The following is a 15,774-nucleotide window of genomic DNA, read 5'->3' on the forward strand; positions in this document are numbered from 1 at the left end:
GGTCGTAGGACGTATGTTCCTGGGTGTGTAGGCAGCATTGTTATGCCTCCAAACTCTCAAATGGCCATCTGTGACATGGAGCAGGAATCAGCTTTCATCGGACCAATGGACTCTTCGCCAGGACCTCAGATTCCAACCTCTCCGAGCCAAACACCACGCTAAATGTCGTCTCTCATGATGATCAGCAAGAAAGGGACGCTTGATGACCCTTCTGGCCTTCAATCCCGCAAATTTCAGACAATTCCTCACTGTCCTGGCTGACATCTGTCTATTGGGTAACCATTGGCTTTTCAGAATAGGAGATGTAGCAAAGGGTTGACGATGTACGAGCTGACGCAGGGCCCTGTCCTCGTGCTGTGACGTTATGCGCGATCTCCCTGACAGTGGGAGATCCTTTACAGCATTGGTATGCCCGTGTTTTTGTATCAGTCTGCTGATTACAGTGTAATGATACCCCAGTTGACGTCCTATACTTTTGAAGGTCATGCCGGTTGCATGCATACCAATAATATGCCATCTTTGGGCCTCTCATAACCGTCCACTTGCCATATTCAACGATTAAACTTCAACAATGCAAGACAGTGATGTCAAATGTCAACAATTCCAGTGTATTGATACTGCATTTTGAGCAAAGCATGGGTGGCATGATGGACATGCATGTCGTTCTGTTGTGGGATGTTACAGTTGTCATTGTACTCTCCTATTATTTCGATGGAACACCATTCTTAACATATTCCTCACATAATTTGCAGTTTTTACGAATGGGGCTATTTAAGTACTAATTATATCTAGGGGTGCTTAACTTTTTTCTTTGTGTATATATAGTCTCTGAAGTAATCGATAATGCTGTATAAAGAGACTAAAACCTTAAAAGGTAGTACTGCGCATGTTTTAGTAAATTAGTCAGGAGTGGCAATCCTCTTTATGGCAATGCAAGAGGGATGAATTATCCATTAAAGGATTTCCTTGGGAGTAGCTGTCCATCTATAGACAAGGCACTAGATAAAGATTGATGAAATCATCCACAATTTCCCAAATACCCATCCGACAATGACAACTGACAACTTACTTTACTGCAGTATAAATTCAGAATAATCAGAAATGACTAAAGTTTTAACTTAACTACATTATTATTGACGGTCAGAAATGACTCAAGTTTGAACTTAACCACAGTATCAGTTCAGAATAATCAGAATTGACTAAAGTTTGAACTTACCTTCTGCCCTCCCTGGACATCATACGTTATTCCCTTGATGACGAGATCAAGACCCGGTCGGTATCGAGCCTGGTAGTTCAAGAAGTTGATGTCTCCTTTCTGCGGCCAGTCTTGAGGAGGACGTCTGAATGGATTCTCCCATTCAGCCTGTAGGGGTGTAAAAATACGAATCGCAATGTACAAAGGTGTTAAAATACGAATCACAATGTACAGTAGTGTTAAAATATTAATCACAATGTACAGTGGTGTTAATATACAAATCACAATGTACAGTGGTGTTAATATACAAATCACTATGTACAGTGGTGATAAATACGAATCACAATGTACAGTGGTGTTAAAATATGAATCACAATGTACAGTGGTGTTCAAATATGAATCACAGTGTACAGTGGTGTTAATATACAAATCACACTGTACAGTGGTGTTAATATACGAATCACAATGTACGGTGGTGTTAAATACGAATCACAATGTACAGTGGTGTTAATATACGAATCACAATGTACAGTGGTGTTAATATACGAATCACAACGTACAGTGGTGTTAAATACGAATCACAATGTACAGTTGTGTTAATATACAAATCACAATGTACAGTGGTGTTAATATACGAATCACAATGTACAGTGGTGTTAATATACGAATCACAATGTACAGTGGTGTTAATATACGAATCACAATGTACAGTGGTGATAAATATGAATCACAATGTACAGTGGTGTTAAAATATGAATCACAATGTACAGTGGTGTTCAAATATGAATCACAGTGTACAGTGGTGTTAATATACAAATCACAATGTACAGTGGTGTTAATATACGAATCACAATGTACAGTGGTGTTAATATACGAATCACAATGTACAGTGGTGTTAATAAACGAATCACAATGTACAGTGGTGATAAATACGAATCACAATGTACAGTGGTGTTAATATACGAATCACAATGTACAGTGGTGTTAAATACGAATCACAATGTACAGTGGTGTTAATATACAAATCACAATGTACAGTGGTGATAAATACGAATCACAATGTACAGTGGTGTTAAAATACGAATCACAATGTACAGTGGTGTTAAAATACAAATGACAATGTACAGTGGTGTTAATATATAAATCACAATGTACAGTGGTGTTAAAATACTAATCAATTTAAATTAGTATATATTTTTAAAAATTAAGTTTATCAATAGGAGAAACTGAAAGATAAAAGTTAGATCCTAACAGCTGCATAAATGTCTGTCTGTCTGTCTGTCTGAACCAAATGACATTAACAGGATACTCTGTGAGTACAATGACTAAACAAAAGGAAAGATTTTTTTTTAATTTAACAACGCCTCTAGAGCACATTGATTTTTATCTTATCATCGGCTATTGGACATAAAAAATATGGTCATTCTGACATATTTCTTTAAGAGGAAACCTACAGGGCCTGTTTATGAACTGAGAAAGCTAAAGTTTGTTTAACGACACTACTAGAGCACATTGATTAATTAATGGATGTCAAACATTTGGTAATTCTGACACATAGTCATCAGAGGAAAGCCGCTACATTTTCCCAATAGCAGCAAATATATTTTATATGCCCATGGACAGCACATACCACAGCCTTTGGTATAGTACCTTTTGTCAGGCACAGCTTGGATTGGAAAATAACCCAATCAGAGAGTGGATAAACCAAGGGGGTTCGGTTGTATAACCCAAGCACCTGAGGTGAATGTCACAGAAACAGAAACACAAAGTCTAATCATGAGTGTACTAGACGGGGTTGGGGGGTGGGGGGGCAACTGCCCCCCTCTGGTGCATGAGAAAATCCTGAAATTCAGGCAAAAACAACAGAGATATTCAGACAAAATATGAGCTAGTCTGAAACATTTTCAACATGTATTTCCATCATTCTTAGGTCTCACTACACAGATCACTTCTGGGTGAGAATTCATTCATCACGGTCCACTATAGTTCCTAATTGTGACACGTGTTATGGTTCACATATTCACTTCTAGGAAATGGTGAAGAATAAAACAATATGTATGTTTAATGGTAAGCCTTCTGGCTGTATTTTGCCCATGTTATTTTGTAATATTGTGCATCGACCTTTTGGGACATGGGTATATAGCGCAAGAGACAGCTGGAGTGAATTAGTTAATGAACCACCTGTTCAGACCGATACTACAGCTAGATGCGGTCATATAGCAAAAAACTGCGACGGAAATGTTCTCAGTTTTGGAGTGAAAACAAATGCTTATATAATGTATGTTCGCAAGGGTGTATGTTGTTAGTGCCAACGAGAACCCATCTATTGGCATCTTCGTTTGAAGTTGGGCAATTTAACATGGGTTTCAATGGCAGATGACATCTGTGTAGTGAGACCTAACCACAATTATAGCAATCCATGTAAAAAAAGTGTAGTGATTAATATGCAACCATTTGATTATGAATATTGATTATTGTCTGATGTCCATCTTGTATTGGAGAGCACTTATATAGGCTCTGCCTGTTGTGCAATATATCAATAAAATATCTCCAAAAATAAATAAAAATGCAACCATACATTGTAAATATATATAACTTTTTTGGCAGTAATGCTAATACATATATATACAGTGAAACTCCTCTAAACAGGACACCCTCCAGACCAAGTAAAAAGTCTGATTTTAAGAGGTATCCGGTTTAAGAGAGGTTCTCTTATATACAGATATTTAAAAAGGGGCAATGAAAAACGTCTAAATAATGTTATCCAGATTCGGACATTTTCATTTAATTCGGAGAAAACTCAGGCTGCCCCCGCCCTCCTCACAAAAATGGGAGCCCGTACGCCTATGCAGAGCTTCTAGATTATGGTTGTCCCACTCCCATGGCTAGTGATATTCAATGTTGGGCTAGTAAATAACTATTATTGCCATGCCAGACAGGGCTTCTAGATCATGGTAGCCCCACTCCCATGGCTAGTGATATTCAATGTTGGGCTAGTAAATAACTATTATTGCCATGCCAGACAGGGCTTCTAGATCATGGTAGCCCCACTCCCATGGCTAGTGATATTCAATGTTGGGCTAGTAAATAACTATTATTGCCATGCCAGACAGGGCTTCTAGATTATGGTTGTCCCACTCCCATGGCTAGTGATATTCAATGTTGGGCTAGTAAATAACTATTATTGCCATGCCAGACAGGACTTCTAGATTATGGTAGCCCCACTCCCATGGCTAGTGATATTCACTGTTGGGCTAGTAAATAACTATTATTGCCATGCCAGACAGGGCTTCTAGATTATGGTTGTCCCACTCCCATGGCTAGTGATATTCAATGTTGGGCTAGTAAATAACTATTATTGCCATGCCAGACAGGGCTTCTAGATCATGGTAGCCCCACTCCCATGGCTAGTGATATTCAATGTTGGGCTAGTAAATAACTATTATTGCCATGCCAGACAGGGCTTCTAGATTATGGTTGTCCCACTCCCATGGCTAGTGATATTCAATGTTGGGCTAGTAAATAACTAATATTGCCATGCCCGACGGCTAGTGAAAACAAAGGGAGTCAAATGTTGCAGTTAAGTCTATTTTGTAAATATGAATATCCTGCCCCCATGCCAACCCCCCAATGTTAGTGTTTTCTAAGCTCTATCTCCCTCTTTAGGTGACATATTTGATTATTACTATTATGTAGTAAAATTCTATTAACTTACAGTAAAGTAGGGCTAGTGAAATTTTAATTGTGGCTAGTAAATTTTTTAAATCACTGATCCCATGGCTAGTGGTTTTTATAAAAATGCTAGGAGCACTGGCCTATAAGTTTAATATCAACATAACTTACCTCTGTCGGAGTTTCAGAATATTCTTTCACTCTTTCCACCGACACGATGTTCGTTTCAAGGTCAGAGGTCGTCCGAACCATCCAATTTAAAGTGGCCGTCACCTGCAAACAAAGTGTTGGATATTGAAATTTTGCCTATATAACCATCATCAGGGGTGGGAATTGGTGAACTGTGAAAAAGAGGAAATCTAGAGAGGTCCCGGAAATTCTTGAAATCCTAGGTTAAAATCTGTGCCATCTGACACATTTTGGAGGAAAGGATGATTAAAATGCGAGGAAACGCAATGTTCCACGAGAGGTAAACAGCTGATCCGAGGAGAATTCCCACACCTGCATCATACTTTGTGGATAAGGTTTTTAAAAATCTGTCACATGATAATGCTTTGTTATCAAGTTTATTTGATAATAATGACACAGAGATTCATTAAAAAATTTATTATCCACATGGTTCAACATAACTGAGTTAATAAAAATCATATAAAGCACACGTGTAATAACAAAGGTAATGATATAATTTTGGGAAGCGACGTCATAACATGAGGTTGCTTCTCCAGTCCTAGCTCAGACTGTGCATGTGAAATACGACGTCATTTCATCATCTCCTTCTTAGTTGTGGCTGAAACATTTTGAGTTGGGTCTTGTTATTCGTAAAGAAAACAACAACAATAATACGGATAATAAAGAAATTATTACACTAGCGTTTGAGTCGTACTGATTTTATGAAAAACTCGCTCATGCAATACAAAAATCTTGACACAAGCTCATATAATAATCCCTATATTCATTACACTCTAACAGACTTCACCAACTGAAGACTGAAAATTGTTTTAAAATGAAAAGATGACATATAACTACGTTGTGATGGTCAACTGTAACACATATAATACACCCATCCACTCATAAACTGATGACCTATATAGAGGATATTATATAAGTGTCCATGACAGAAGATGTTTACGACACAAGTGCCTAAATTATCGTATTTCCTGAGTGAGAGCGAGGGAAATGCGATAATTTAGGCACGAGTGTCGTAAACATCGTCTGTCATGGACACGAATGTAATATTCTGTTTATTACCGTAGAACTGTCTTGCTAAATGAACATTCCAGTCATTGTTTACAAACTAACGTTTCCTTAACGGCGGAGTAATGTTTGTTCATTGATGTCTTGAAAACCAAATCGCAACCTGTTCTAAAGTTACGTGATATTTATACGCCCATAAGTACATGTAAAGAGTACACATGTATCAACAGCTGTAAATTGTAAAGCATGTGTATACTAAAAAGCAAACAAATACACAGTAATTGAAATAATTAGTTTTGAATTTGAATGACGTCAGTATTCCAATGACGTCACTTTGCATCTCCTTACAATAACTATAAATTGGGTACATGACGTTTCCGTTTTAAGAATGCTGGAAAAATTCCACTGCAAAATTGCTATTGAATTTTTGTTTGTTTGAACATTATTAACGCACCTGAATGTGTTTGAAGAAAATCTTGTGATTAAAACATTGTACCTTTTACTAAATATGGCTTTCAAGTGAAATTACGGTAAGATATGCTACATTTATTATGTACGAAGCCAAAACAAGGGTGCGAAAAGTGACTCGTCGACCTTAGTATAGATTTCTAACAGTTGTATTTGATGTGTCACAACTACATTGTAATATAATACAAGTTATCATAAATAATCAATTAATGTTTTATTAAATTCATTAAAAACACGTATTTGTCATTACGGCATGTGATCAGCTTACACTCGAAATAAAAATGTATTAATGAAGAAAGTAGTATCTGTGGAATGTCATGTCAGCCAATCAGAAAGAAATGTACTCTTACAACAGCCAATCATTACACGACAATGTCAGGAGGACATACGATTTAGTTATGACATACGAGGGAAATCGTACAATAAATATGTCCCTCGTTATGCTGTAGTAATAAAACTATGTTGTGATGGACATCTGTAACACATATAATACACCCACCCACTCATAAACTGGTGACATATAACTATGTTGCGATGGTCACCTGTAAAACATGTAATACACCCACCCACTCGTAAACTGATGACATGTAACTATGTTGTGATGGTCAACTGTAACACATACAATACACCCACCCACTCATAAACTGATGACATGTAACTAAAATGTAATTTGTAATGGTCACCTGTAAAACGTATGACACACCCACCCACTCGTAAACTAATGACATGTAAGTATACACTAGGTTGTCATAGTTACCTGTAAAGCGTACGTGATTGACAGACCGACGAGTCCGCCCTCCAGCCCATCGTCATTGACGGCGAAAACCGCTGCAGCTAGTATTACTATGCTTCCTAGAAAGTCCAGACGCCAGCCCAGCCATCTACAGCAGTTTATAGGATAAATTATCAGTTAATTAATAGTAGCTATACCAGGCTTTCACTCAGTAGTGTGCCTGACATGCACTTTAAAGTTCTGCTTGTAACGACTAATGCACTTAAAGGCATATTGTCACAGACCACTGACCTATGAAATGGCCTAACAAAGTATTACCTGAAAAAAGATATATTGGGTCTGTCCCTAAATGTACATCATCTGCGTAACCACCATATTCCACTTATTAAGGATATTTTGTACAAATAATTGAATTATGGCAATGGTCCATAATTAAAAACCTAAAATTGTGGAGAGGGTTGACATGGATTTCACTCCATCATGGTTCAGTTACGATGATGCGATAGCTACAATTAGTTTCCTAAAATCAATGTAGTTTTCATTTATTATCAATTTTTTAGAGAAATAAGGTCCTTAAATCCATGACAGTATGCCTTTAAGCCTAAGTGTAACCAAATTTTTTCACGTAATTATAATCTACATTATAACTGTTTTACGATATCAAAAATTTAGAAAACACACGGAAATAATACATATTCTTTCACACATGAACATTATTTTGAATATTTATATATTCATTTATTTATATTTATAAATATTTGAGAACAAATTATAAACCTGAACCCCTTTGATGTAATTTTTTTCAAAAACTGATCCTGGGAACAACAGTTTAAAGACTAATTCACTGCTATTTAAATATTACAATAATATAAAACAATAACTTTACAATACATGTCGGTCGGGATGTAGCCCAGTGGTAAAGCACTCGCTTGATGCCCAGGAAGTTTAGTATCAATCCCCGCCTGTGAGCCCATTGGGCTATTTCCCGTTCCAGCCAGTGTTTCACAACTGGTGTAACAAAGGCTGTGGTATGTACTATCCTGTCTGTGGAATGGTGCATATAAAAGATCCCTTGCTGCTGGCACCATATAACCATAAATTAATGTGTTGAGTGCATCATTAAATAAAACATTTCCTTTATTCCTTCCTGATAACCATAAATAAAATGTGTTGAGTGCGTCATTAAATAAAACATTTCCTTCTTTCCTTCCTTGCAATACCTGTTTGAAGCTATTCCACAAAAATAGTAGACAAGATTTTTGTCCACTTTAGCTTGTGATTCTTTAAAGAACCTCTCAGAGACACCAAAAGCTCGTATGGTGGAAGCACCCGTCACGGTTTCGCTGAAGTGAGAATATATTGGGGATCTCGTCACAGATTCTATCCTCTTCAGCTGTCGAGAGGTAGGAATGTAGAAGTGCTGAAAAACCAAAAAACCAAACAAGGTTAAACATAAAACAAACTGTATGAATGTTTTGTCTGAGAATGCATTTGAAGTAGTATTGTAGTAATCTGCAGTCTGAATGTTAGATAAATAGAGAATACTACACGACTTTCAGTTTAATACCATTTTTATGAACGAGTACAGATACCATTCTCTAATGTACGAGATGTTTTTACCAGTAAACTGTCATTTTTGCTGAAAATCATAATTGCATTTTTTATATTGTCGACTGTAATATTCAGTTCTTTTCCCACTCACCTGAATAAAAGTTTGTTTTGTTTAACGACACCACTAGAGCACATTGACATATTAATCATCGGCTATTGGATGTGAAACATTTGGTAATTCTGACCTAGAGAGGAAACCCACTACATTTTTCCATTAGTAGCAAGGGATCGTTTATATGCACCATCCCAGAGACAGGATAGCACATACCACAGCCTTTAATATACCAGTCATGGGGCACTGGCTGGAATGAGAAATAGTCCTATGGGGCCACTGATGGGGGTTGATCCCAGACCGACCAGACATCAGGCGAATGCTTTACCATTGGGCTACATCCTGCCCCTGGCATTTAATAGATTTTAAAAATGTGGTTTTTTACCAGTAACCATCATTTTTGCTGAAAATCATAATTGAAATTTAAAAAATTATACTGTCGATTGTAATATTCCATTCTTTTCCCACGCACCTGAATAAGCCAGTAGAAGAGTGCAAGGGGGATAATCACGACGAGGAAGATGGGCGTGCTGTAGCTGATGACGATGACGATACTGAGAACCGAGAACACCGTGTTTATCCACATCCGAACCAGCTGCATCCCTCACTAAAAACATTAAGACTGGATCGATCAGACTCACCGGAATTAGCCAGTAGAAGACTCCAAGGGGGATAATCACAACGAGGAAGATGGGCGTGCTGTAGCTGATCACAATGACGGTACTGAGAACCGAGAACACCGTGTTTATCCACATCCGAACCAGCTGCATCCCTCACTAAAAACATTCAGACTGGATCGATCAGACTCACCTGAATTAGCCAGTAGAAGAGTCCAAGGGGGGTAATTCACGACGAGGAAGATGGGCGTGCTGTAGCTGATGGCGATGACGATACTGAGAACCGAGAACACCGTGTTTATCCACATCCGAACCAGCTGCATCCCTCACTAAAAACATTAAGACTGGATCTGACTCACCTGAATTAGCCAGTAGAAGAGTCCAAGGGGGATAATCACGACAAGGAAGATGGGCGTGCTGTAGCTGATGACGATGACGATACTGAGAACCGAGAACACTGTGTTTATCCACATCCGAACCAGCTACATCCCTCACTAAAAACATTAAGACTGGATCGATCCAACTCACCTGAATTAGCCAGTAGAAGAGTCCAAGGGGGATAATCACGACGAGGAAGATGGGCGTGCTGTAGCTGATGACAATGAAGGTGCTAATAACGGAGAATATCGTGTTGATCCACATCCTGACGACGAACGGCATGTTGTTGTCGATGGTCTCCACGTCACGTGAGAACCGGTTCAGGATCCGGCCAATGGGGGTCGTATCAAAGAACATCATCGGCGAACGCATGATGTTGGTCAGCATGGCTTGGTGCAGTCTGCCCGCCGCTCGCACCGTTTGTATGGCGGTGAGGACGGCGAATAATAGAACAATAAGAGCTGCAAATACATTTTTGTTATCATTACAAAAATACCGTTTTGGGGGTTTTGTTGGGGGGTTGTTTGTTTGGGCGTTTTATTGGGGGTTGTTTGTTTGGGGGTTTTATTGGGGGTTGTTTGGGGGTTTTATTGGGGGTTGTTTGTTTGGGTTTTTTATTGGGGGTTGTTTGTTGGGGGGCTGTTTGTTTGGGCATTTTATTGGGGGTTGTTTTTGGGGGGTTTTATTGGGGGTTGTTTGGGGTTTTTATTGGGGGTTGTTTGTTTGGGGTTTTTATTGGGGGTTGTTTGTTTGGGGGTTTTATTGGGGGTTGTTTGTTTGGGTTTTTTAATGAGGTTGTTTGTTTGGGCGTTTTATTGGGGGTTGTTTGTTTGGGCGTTTTTATTGGGGGTTGTTTGTTTGGGCGTTTTTATTGGGGGTTTTATTGGGGGTTGTTTGTTTGGGGTTTTTAATGAGGTTGTTTGTTTGGGGGTTTTATTGGGGGTTGTTTGTTTGGGGTTTTTATTGGGGGTTGTTTGTTTGGGGGTTTTATTGGGGGTTGTTTGTTGTGGGGCTGTTTGGGCATTTTATTGGGGGCTGGGTTTTTTGGGTTTTATTGGGGGTTTTATTGGGGGTTGTTTGTTTGGGGTTTTTATTGGGGGTTGTTTGTTTGGGGGGGTTATTGGGGTTGTTTGTTTGGGGTTTTTATTGAAGGTTTGTTTGTTTTGGGGTTTTATCGGGGGTTGTTTGTTTGGGTTTTTTATTGGGGGTGGTTTGTTTGGGGTTTTGTTTAGTTTTTTAATACTACCATAAATGGAGCAGCTAAAAAGTGTTTTCTTAATTTCGAAAATACAGAATTCAATTCCCCGTTTTGGGGGTTTTGTTGGGTGGCTGTTGGGTTTTTGGTTTGTTTTCTTAATACTAGCATAAATGGAGCAGCTAAAAAGTTTTTACTTAATTTCAAAAATACAAAATTCAATGCCCCATTTTGGGGGTTTTGCTGGGTGGCAGTTTGTTTGGGTTTTTTTTAATACTACCATAAATGGAGCAGCTAAAAAGTGCTTTCTTAATTTCGAAAATACAGAATTCACTTCCCCATTTTGGGGGTTTGTTGGGTGGCTGTTTGTTTGGGTTTTTGGGGTGGTTTTTTTTAAAACTACCATAAATGAAGCAGCTAAAAGGTGTTTTCTTAATTTCAAAAATACAGAATTCAATGCAAATTAAACAATGAAACACAATGTTTAAATATAAGGCCGAAAAAAAATATGTGCGTGTTTCAGGTTTCTATGTGTTTTGCAAAATCAGCATAAAATGTAAATAAAATAGTTATTTATTACTCAATACATAGCAGTGATGTCAAAACAGAAGTTACAATTATAATCTCCGATGACTGGAAAAGAAGTTTGTTTTGTTTAACAACACCACTAGAGCACATTGATTTATTAATCATCGGCTATTGGATGTCAAACATATGGTCAGGAACTTTTTTTTTTTTTTTTTTAATCGAATCAAATCAAGAAACTGTAAACTGTTTGGTAATTCTGACACGTGAACTAACCTAGAGCGAGAGAGAAACTGTAAACCGTTTGGTAATTATGACACGTGTACTAACCTAGAGTGAGAGAGAAACTGTAAACCGTTTGGTAATTCTGACACATGTACTAACCTAGAGCGTTCTGACACTTGTACTAACCTAGAGTGAGAGAGAAACCGTAAACCGTTTGGTAATTCTGACACGTGAACTAACCTAGAGTGAGAGAGAAACTGTAAACCGTTTGGTAATTCTGACACGTGTACTAACCTAGAGTGAGAGAGAAACTGTAATCCTTGGGTAATTCTGACACATGTACTAACCTAGAGTGAGAGAGAAACTGTAAACCGTTTGGTAATTCTGACACATGTACTAACCTAGAGCGTTCTGACACGTGAACTAACCTAGAGCGAGAGAGAAACTGTAAACCGTTTGGTAATTCTGACACGTGTACTAACCTAGAGCGTTCTGACACGGGTACTAACCTAGAGTGAGAGAGAAACTGTAAACCGTTTGGTAATTCTGACACATGTACTAACCTAGAGCATTCTGACACGTGAACTAACCTAGAGCGAGAGAGAAACTGTAAACCGTTTGGTAATTCTGACACGTGTACTAACCTAGAGCATTCTGACACGTGAACTAACCTAGAGCGAGAGAGAAACTGTAAACCGTTTGGTAATTCTGACACGTGTACTAACCTAGAGCATTCTGACACGTGAACTAACCTAGAGCGAGAGAGAAACTGTAAACCGTTTGGTAATTCTGACATGTGTACTAACCTAGAGCGTTCTGACACGTGTACTAACCTAGAGCGAGAGAGAAACTGTAAACCGTTTGGTAATTCTGACACGTGTACTAACCTAGAGTGAGAGAGAAACTGTAAACCGTTTGGTAATTCTGATACGTGTACTAACCTAGAGCGTTCTGACACGTGTACTAACCTAGAGCGAGAGAGAAACTGTAAACCGTTTGGTAATTCTGATACGTGTACTAACCTAGAGCGTTCTGACACTTGTACTAACCTAGAGCGAGAGAGAAACTGTAAACCGTTTGGTAATTCTGACACGTGAACTAACCTAGAGCGAGAGAGAAACTGTAAACCGTTTGGTAATTCTGACACGTGTACTAACCTAGATCGACAGAGAAACTGTAAACCGTTTGGTAATTCTGACACGTGTACTAACCTAGAGTGAGAGAGAAACCGTAAACCGTTTGGTAATTCTGACACGTGAACTAACCTAAAGCGAGAGAGAAACTGTAAACTGTTTGGTAATTCTGACACGTGAACTAACCTAGAGCAAGAAAGAAACTGGAAACCGTTTGGTAATTCTGACACGTGAACTAACCTAGAGCAAGAAAGAAACCGTAAACCGTTTGGTAATTCTGACACGTGTACTAACCTAGAGCGAGAGAGAAACCATAAACCGTTTAGTAATTCTGAACCGTGTACTAACCTAGAGCGAGAGAGAAACTGTAAACCGTTTGGTAATTCTGACACGTGTACTAACCTAGAGCGTTCTGACACGTGAACTAACCTAGAGCGAGAGAGAAACTGTAAACCGTTTGGTAATTCTGATATGTGAACTAACCTAGAGCGAGAGAGAAACCGTAAACCGTTTGGTAATTCTGACACGTATACTAACCTAGAGCGTTCTGACACGTGTACTAACCTAGAGCGAGAGAGAAACTGTAAACCGTTTGGTAATTCTGACACGTGTACTAACCTAGAGCGTTCTGACACGTGTACTAACCTAGAGCGAGAGAGAAACTGTAAACCATTTGGTAATTCTGACACGTGTACTAACCTAGAGCGTTCTGACACGGGTACTAACCTAGAGTGAGAGAGAAACTGTAAACCGTTTGGTAATTCTGACACATGTACTAACCTAGAGCATTCTGACACGTGAACTAACCTAGAGCGAGAGAGAAACTGTAAACCGTTTGGTAATTCTGACACGTGTACTAACCTAGAGCATTCTGACACGTGAACTAACCTAGAGCGAGAGAGAAACTGTAAACCGTTTGGTAATTCTGACACGTGTACTAACCTAGAGCGTTCTGACACGTGTACTAACCTAGAGCGAGAGAGAAACTGTAAACCGTTTGGTAATTCTGACACGTGTACTAACCTAGAGTGAGAGAGAAACTGTAAACCGTTTGGTAATTCTGATACGTGTACTAACCTAGAGCGTTCTGACACGTGTACTAACCTAGAGCGAGAGAGAAACTGTAAACCGTTTGGTAATTCTGATACGTGTACTAACCTAGAGCGTTCTGACACTTGTACTAACCTAGAGCGAGAGAGAAACTGTAAACCGTTTGGTAATTCTGACACATGAACTAACCTAGAGCGAGAGAGAAACTGTAAACCGTTTGGTAATTCTGACACGTGTACTAACCTAGATCGACAGAGAAACTGTAAACCGTTTGGTAATTCTGACACGTGTACTAACCTAGAGTGAGAGAGAAACCGTAAACTGTTTGGTAATTCTGACACGTGAACTAACCTAAAGCGAGAGAGAAACTGTAAACTGTTTGGTCATTCTGACACGTGAACTAACCTAGAGCAAGAAAGAAACTGTAAACCGTTTGGTAATTCTGACACGTGAACTAACCTAGAGCAAGAAAGAAACCGTAAACCGTTTGGTAATTCTGACACGTGTACTAACCTAGAGCGAGAGAGAAACCATAAACCGTTTAGTAATTCTGAACCGTGTACTAACCTAGAGCAAGAGAGAAACCGTAAACCGTTTGGTAATTCTGACATGTGTACTAACCTAGAGCGTTCTGACACGTGTACTAACCTAGAGCGAGAGAGAAACTATAAACCGTTTGGTAATTCTGACACGTGTACTAACCTAGATCGTTCTGACACATGTACTAACCTAGAGCGAGAGAGAAACTGTAAACCGTTTGGTAATTCTGACACGTGTACTTACCTAGAGCGTTCTGACACGTGAACTAACCTAGAGCGAGAGAGAAACTGTAAACCGTTTGGTAATTCTGATATGTGAACTAACCTAGAGCGAGAGAGAAACCATAAACCGTTTGGTAATTCTGAACCGTGTACAAACCTAGAGCAAGAGAGAAACCGTAAACCGTTTGGTAATTCTGACACGTGTACTAACCTAGAGCGTTCTGACACGTGAACTAACCTAGAGCGAGAGAGAAACTGTAAACCGTTTGGTAATTCTGACACGTGTACTAACCTAGAGTGAGAGAGAAACTGTAAACCGTTTGGTAATTCTGACACATGTACTAACCTAGAGTGAGAGAGAAACTGTAAACCGTTTGGTAATTCTGACATGTGTACTAACCTAGACCGAGAGAGAAACTGTAAACTGTTTGGTAATTCTGACAAGTGTACTAACCTAGAGCATTCTGACACGTGTACTAACCTAGAGCGAGAGAGAAACTGTAAACCGTTTGGTAATTCTGACACGTGTACTAACCTAGAGCGAGAGAGAAACAGTAAACCGTTTGGTAATTCTGACACGTGTACTAACCTAGAGCGAGAGAGAAACCGTAAACCGTTTGGTAATTCTGACACGTGTACTAACCTAGAGCGAGAGAGAAACCGTAAACCGTTTGGTAATTCTGACACGTGTACTAACCTAGAGCGAGAGAGAAACCGTAAACCGTTTGGTAATTCTGACACGTGTACTAACCTAGAGCGAGAGAGAAACCGTAAACCGTTTGGTAATTCTGACACGTGTACTAACCTAGAGCGAGAGAGAAACCGTAAACCGTTTGGTAATTCTGACACGTGTACTAACCTAGAGCGAGAGAGAAACCGTAAACCGTTTGGTAATTCTGACACGTGTACTAACCTAGAGTGAGAGAGAAACCGTAAACCGTTTGGTAATTCTGACACGTGTACTA

At 39.1% G+C, this 15,774-nt stretch overlaps 1 protein-coding gene across 1 annotated transcript in view; it reads right to left on the minus strand.

Annotated features, from left to right (window-relative positions):
* Positions 1–15,774, minus strand: part of LOC121385805 (multidrug resistance-associated protein 1-like) — an 83,371-nt gene that overhangs the window by 10,406 nt on the left and 57,191 nt on the right. The window contains exons 23-27 of the mRNA XM_041516594.1: positions 10,071–10,381; positions 8,483–8,682; positions 7,287–7,410; positions 5,039–5,140; positions 1,217–1,363 (exon numbers count right to left, since the gene is read on the minus strand). Coding sequence (XP_041372528.1) covers positions 1,217–1,363; positions 5,039–5,140; positions 7,287–7,410; positions 8,483–8,682; positions 10,071–10,381 — 884 coding nt within the window. The remainder of the gene's footprint in view (positions 1–1,216; positions 1,364–5,038; positions 5,141–7,286; positions 7,411–8,482; positions 8,683–10,070; positions 10,382–15,774) is intronic.

This window comes from Gigantopelta aegis, chromosome 12 (assembly GCF_016097555.1).
Source record: "Gigantopelta aegis isolate Gae_Host chromosome 12, Gae_host_genome, whole genome shotgun sequence".
In the NCBI taxonomy this organism is placed as follows: Eukaryota; Metazoa; Mollusca; class Gastropoda; order Neomphalida; family Peltospiridae; genus Gigantopelta; species Gigantopelta aegis.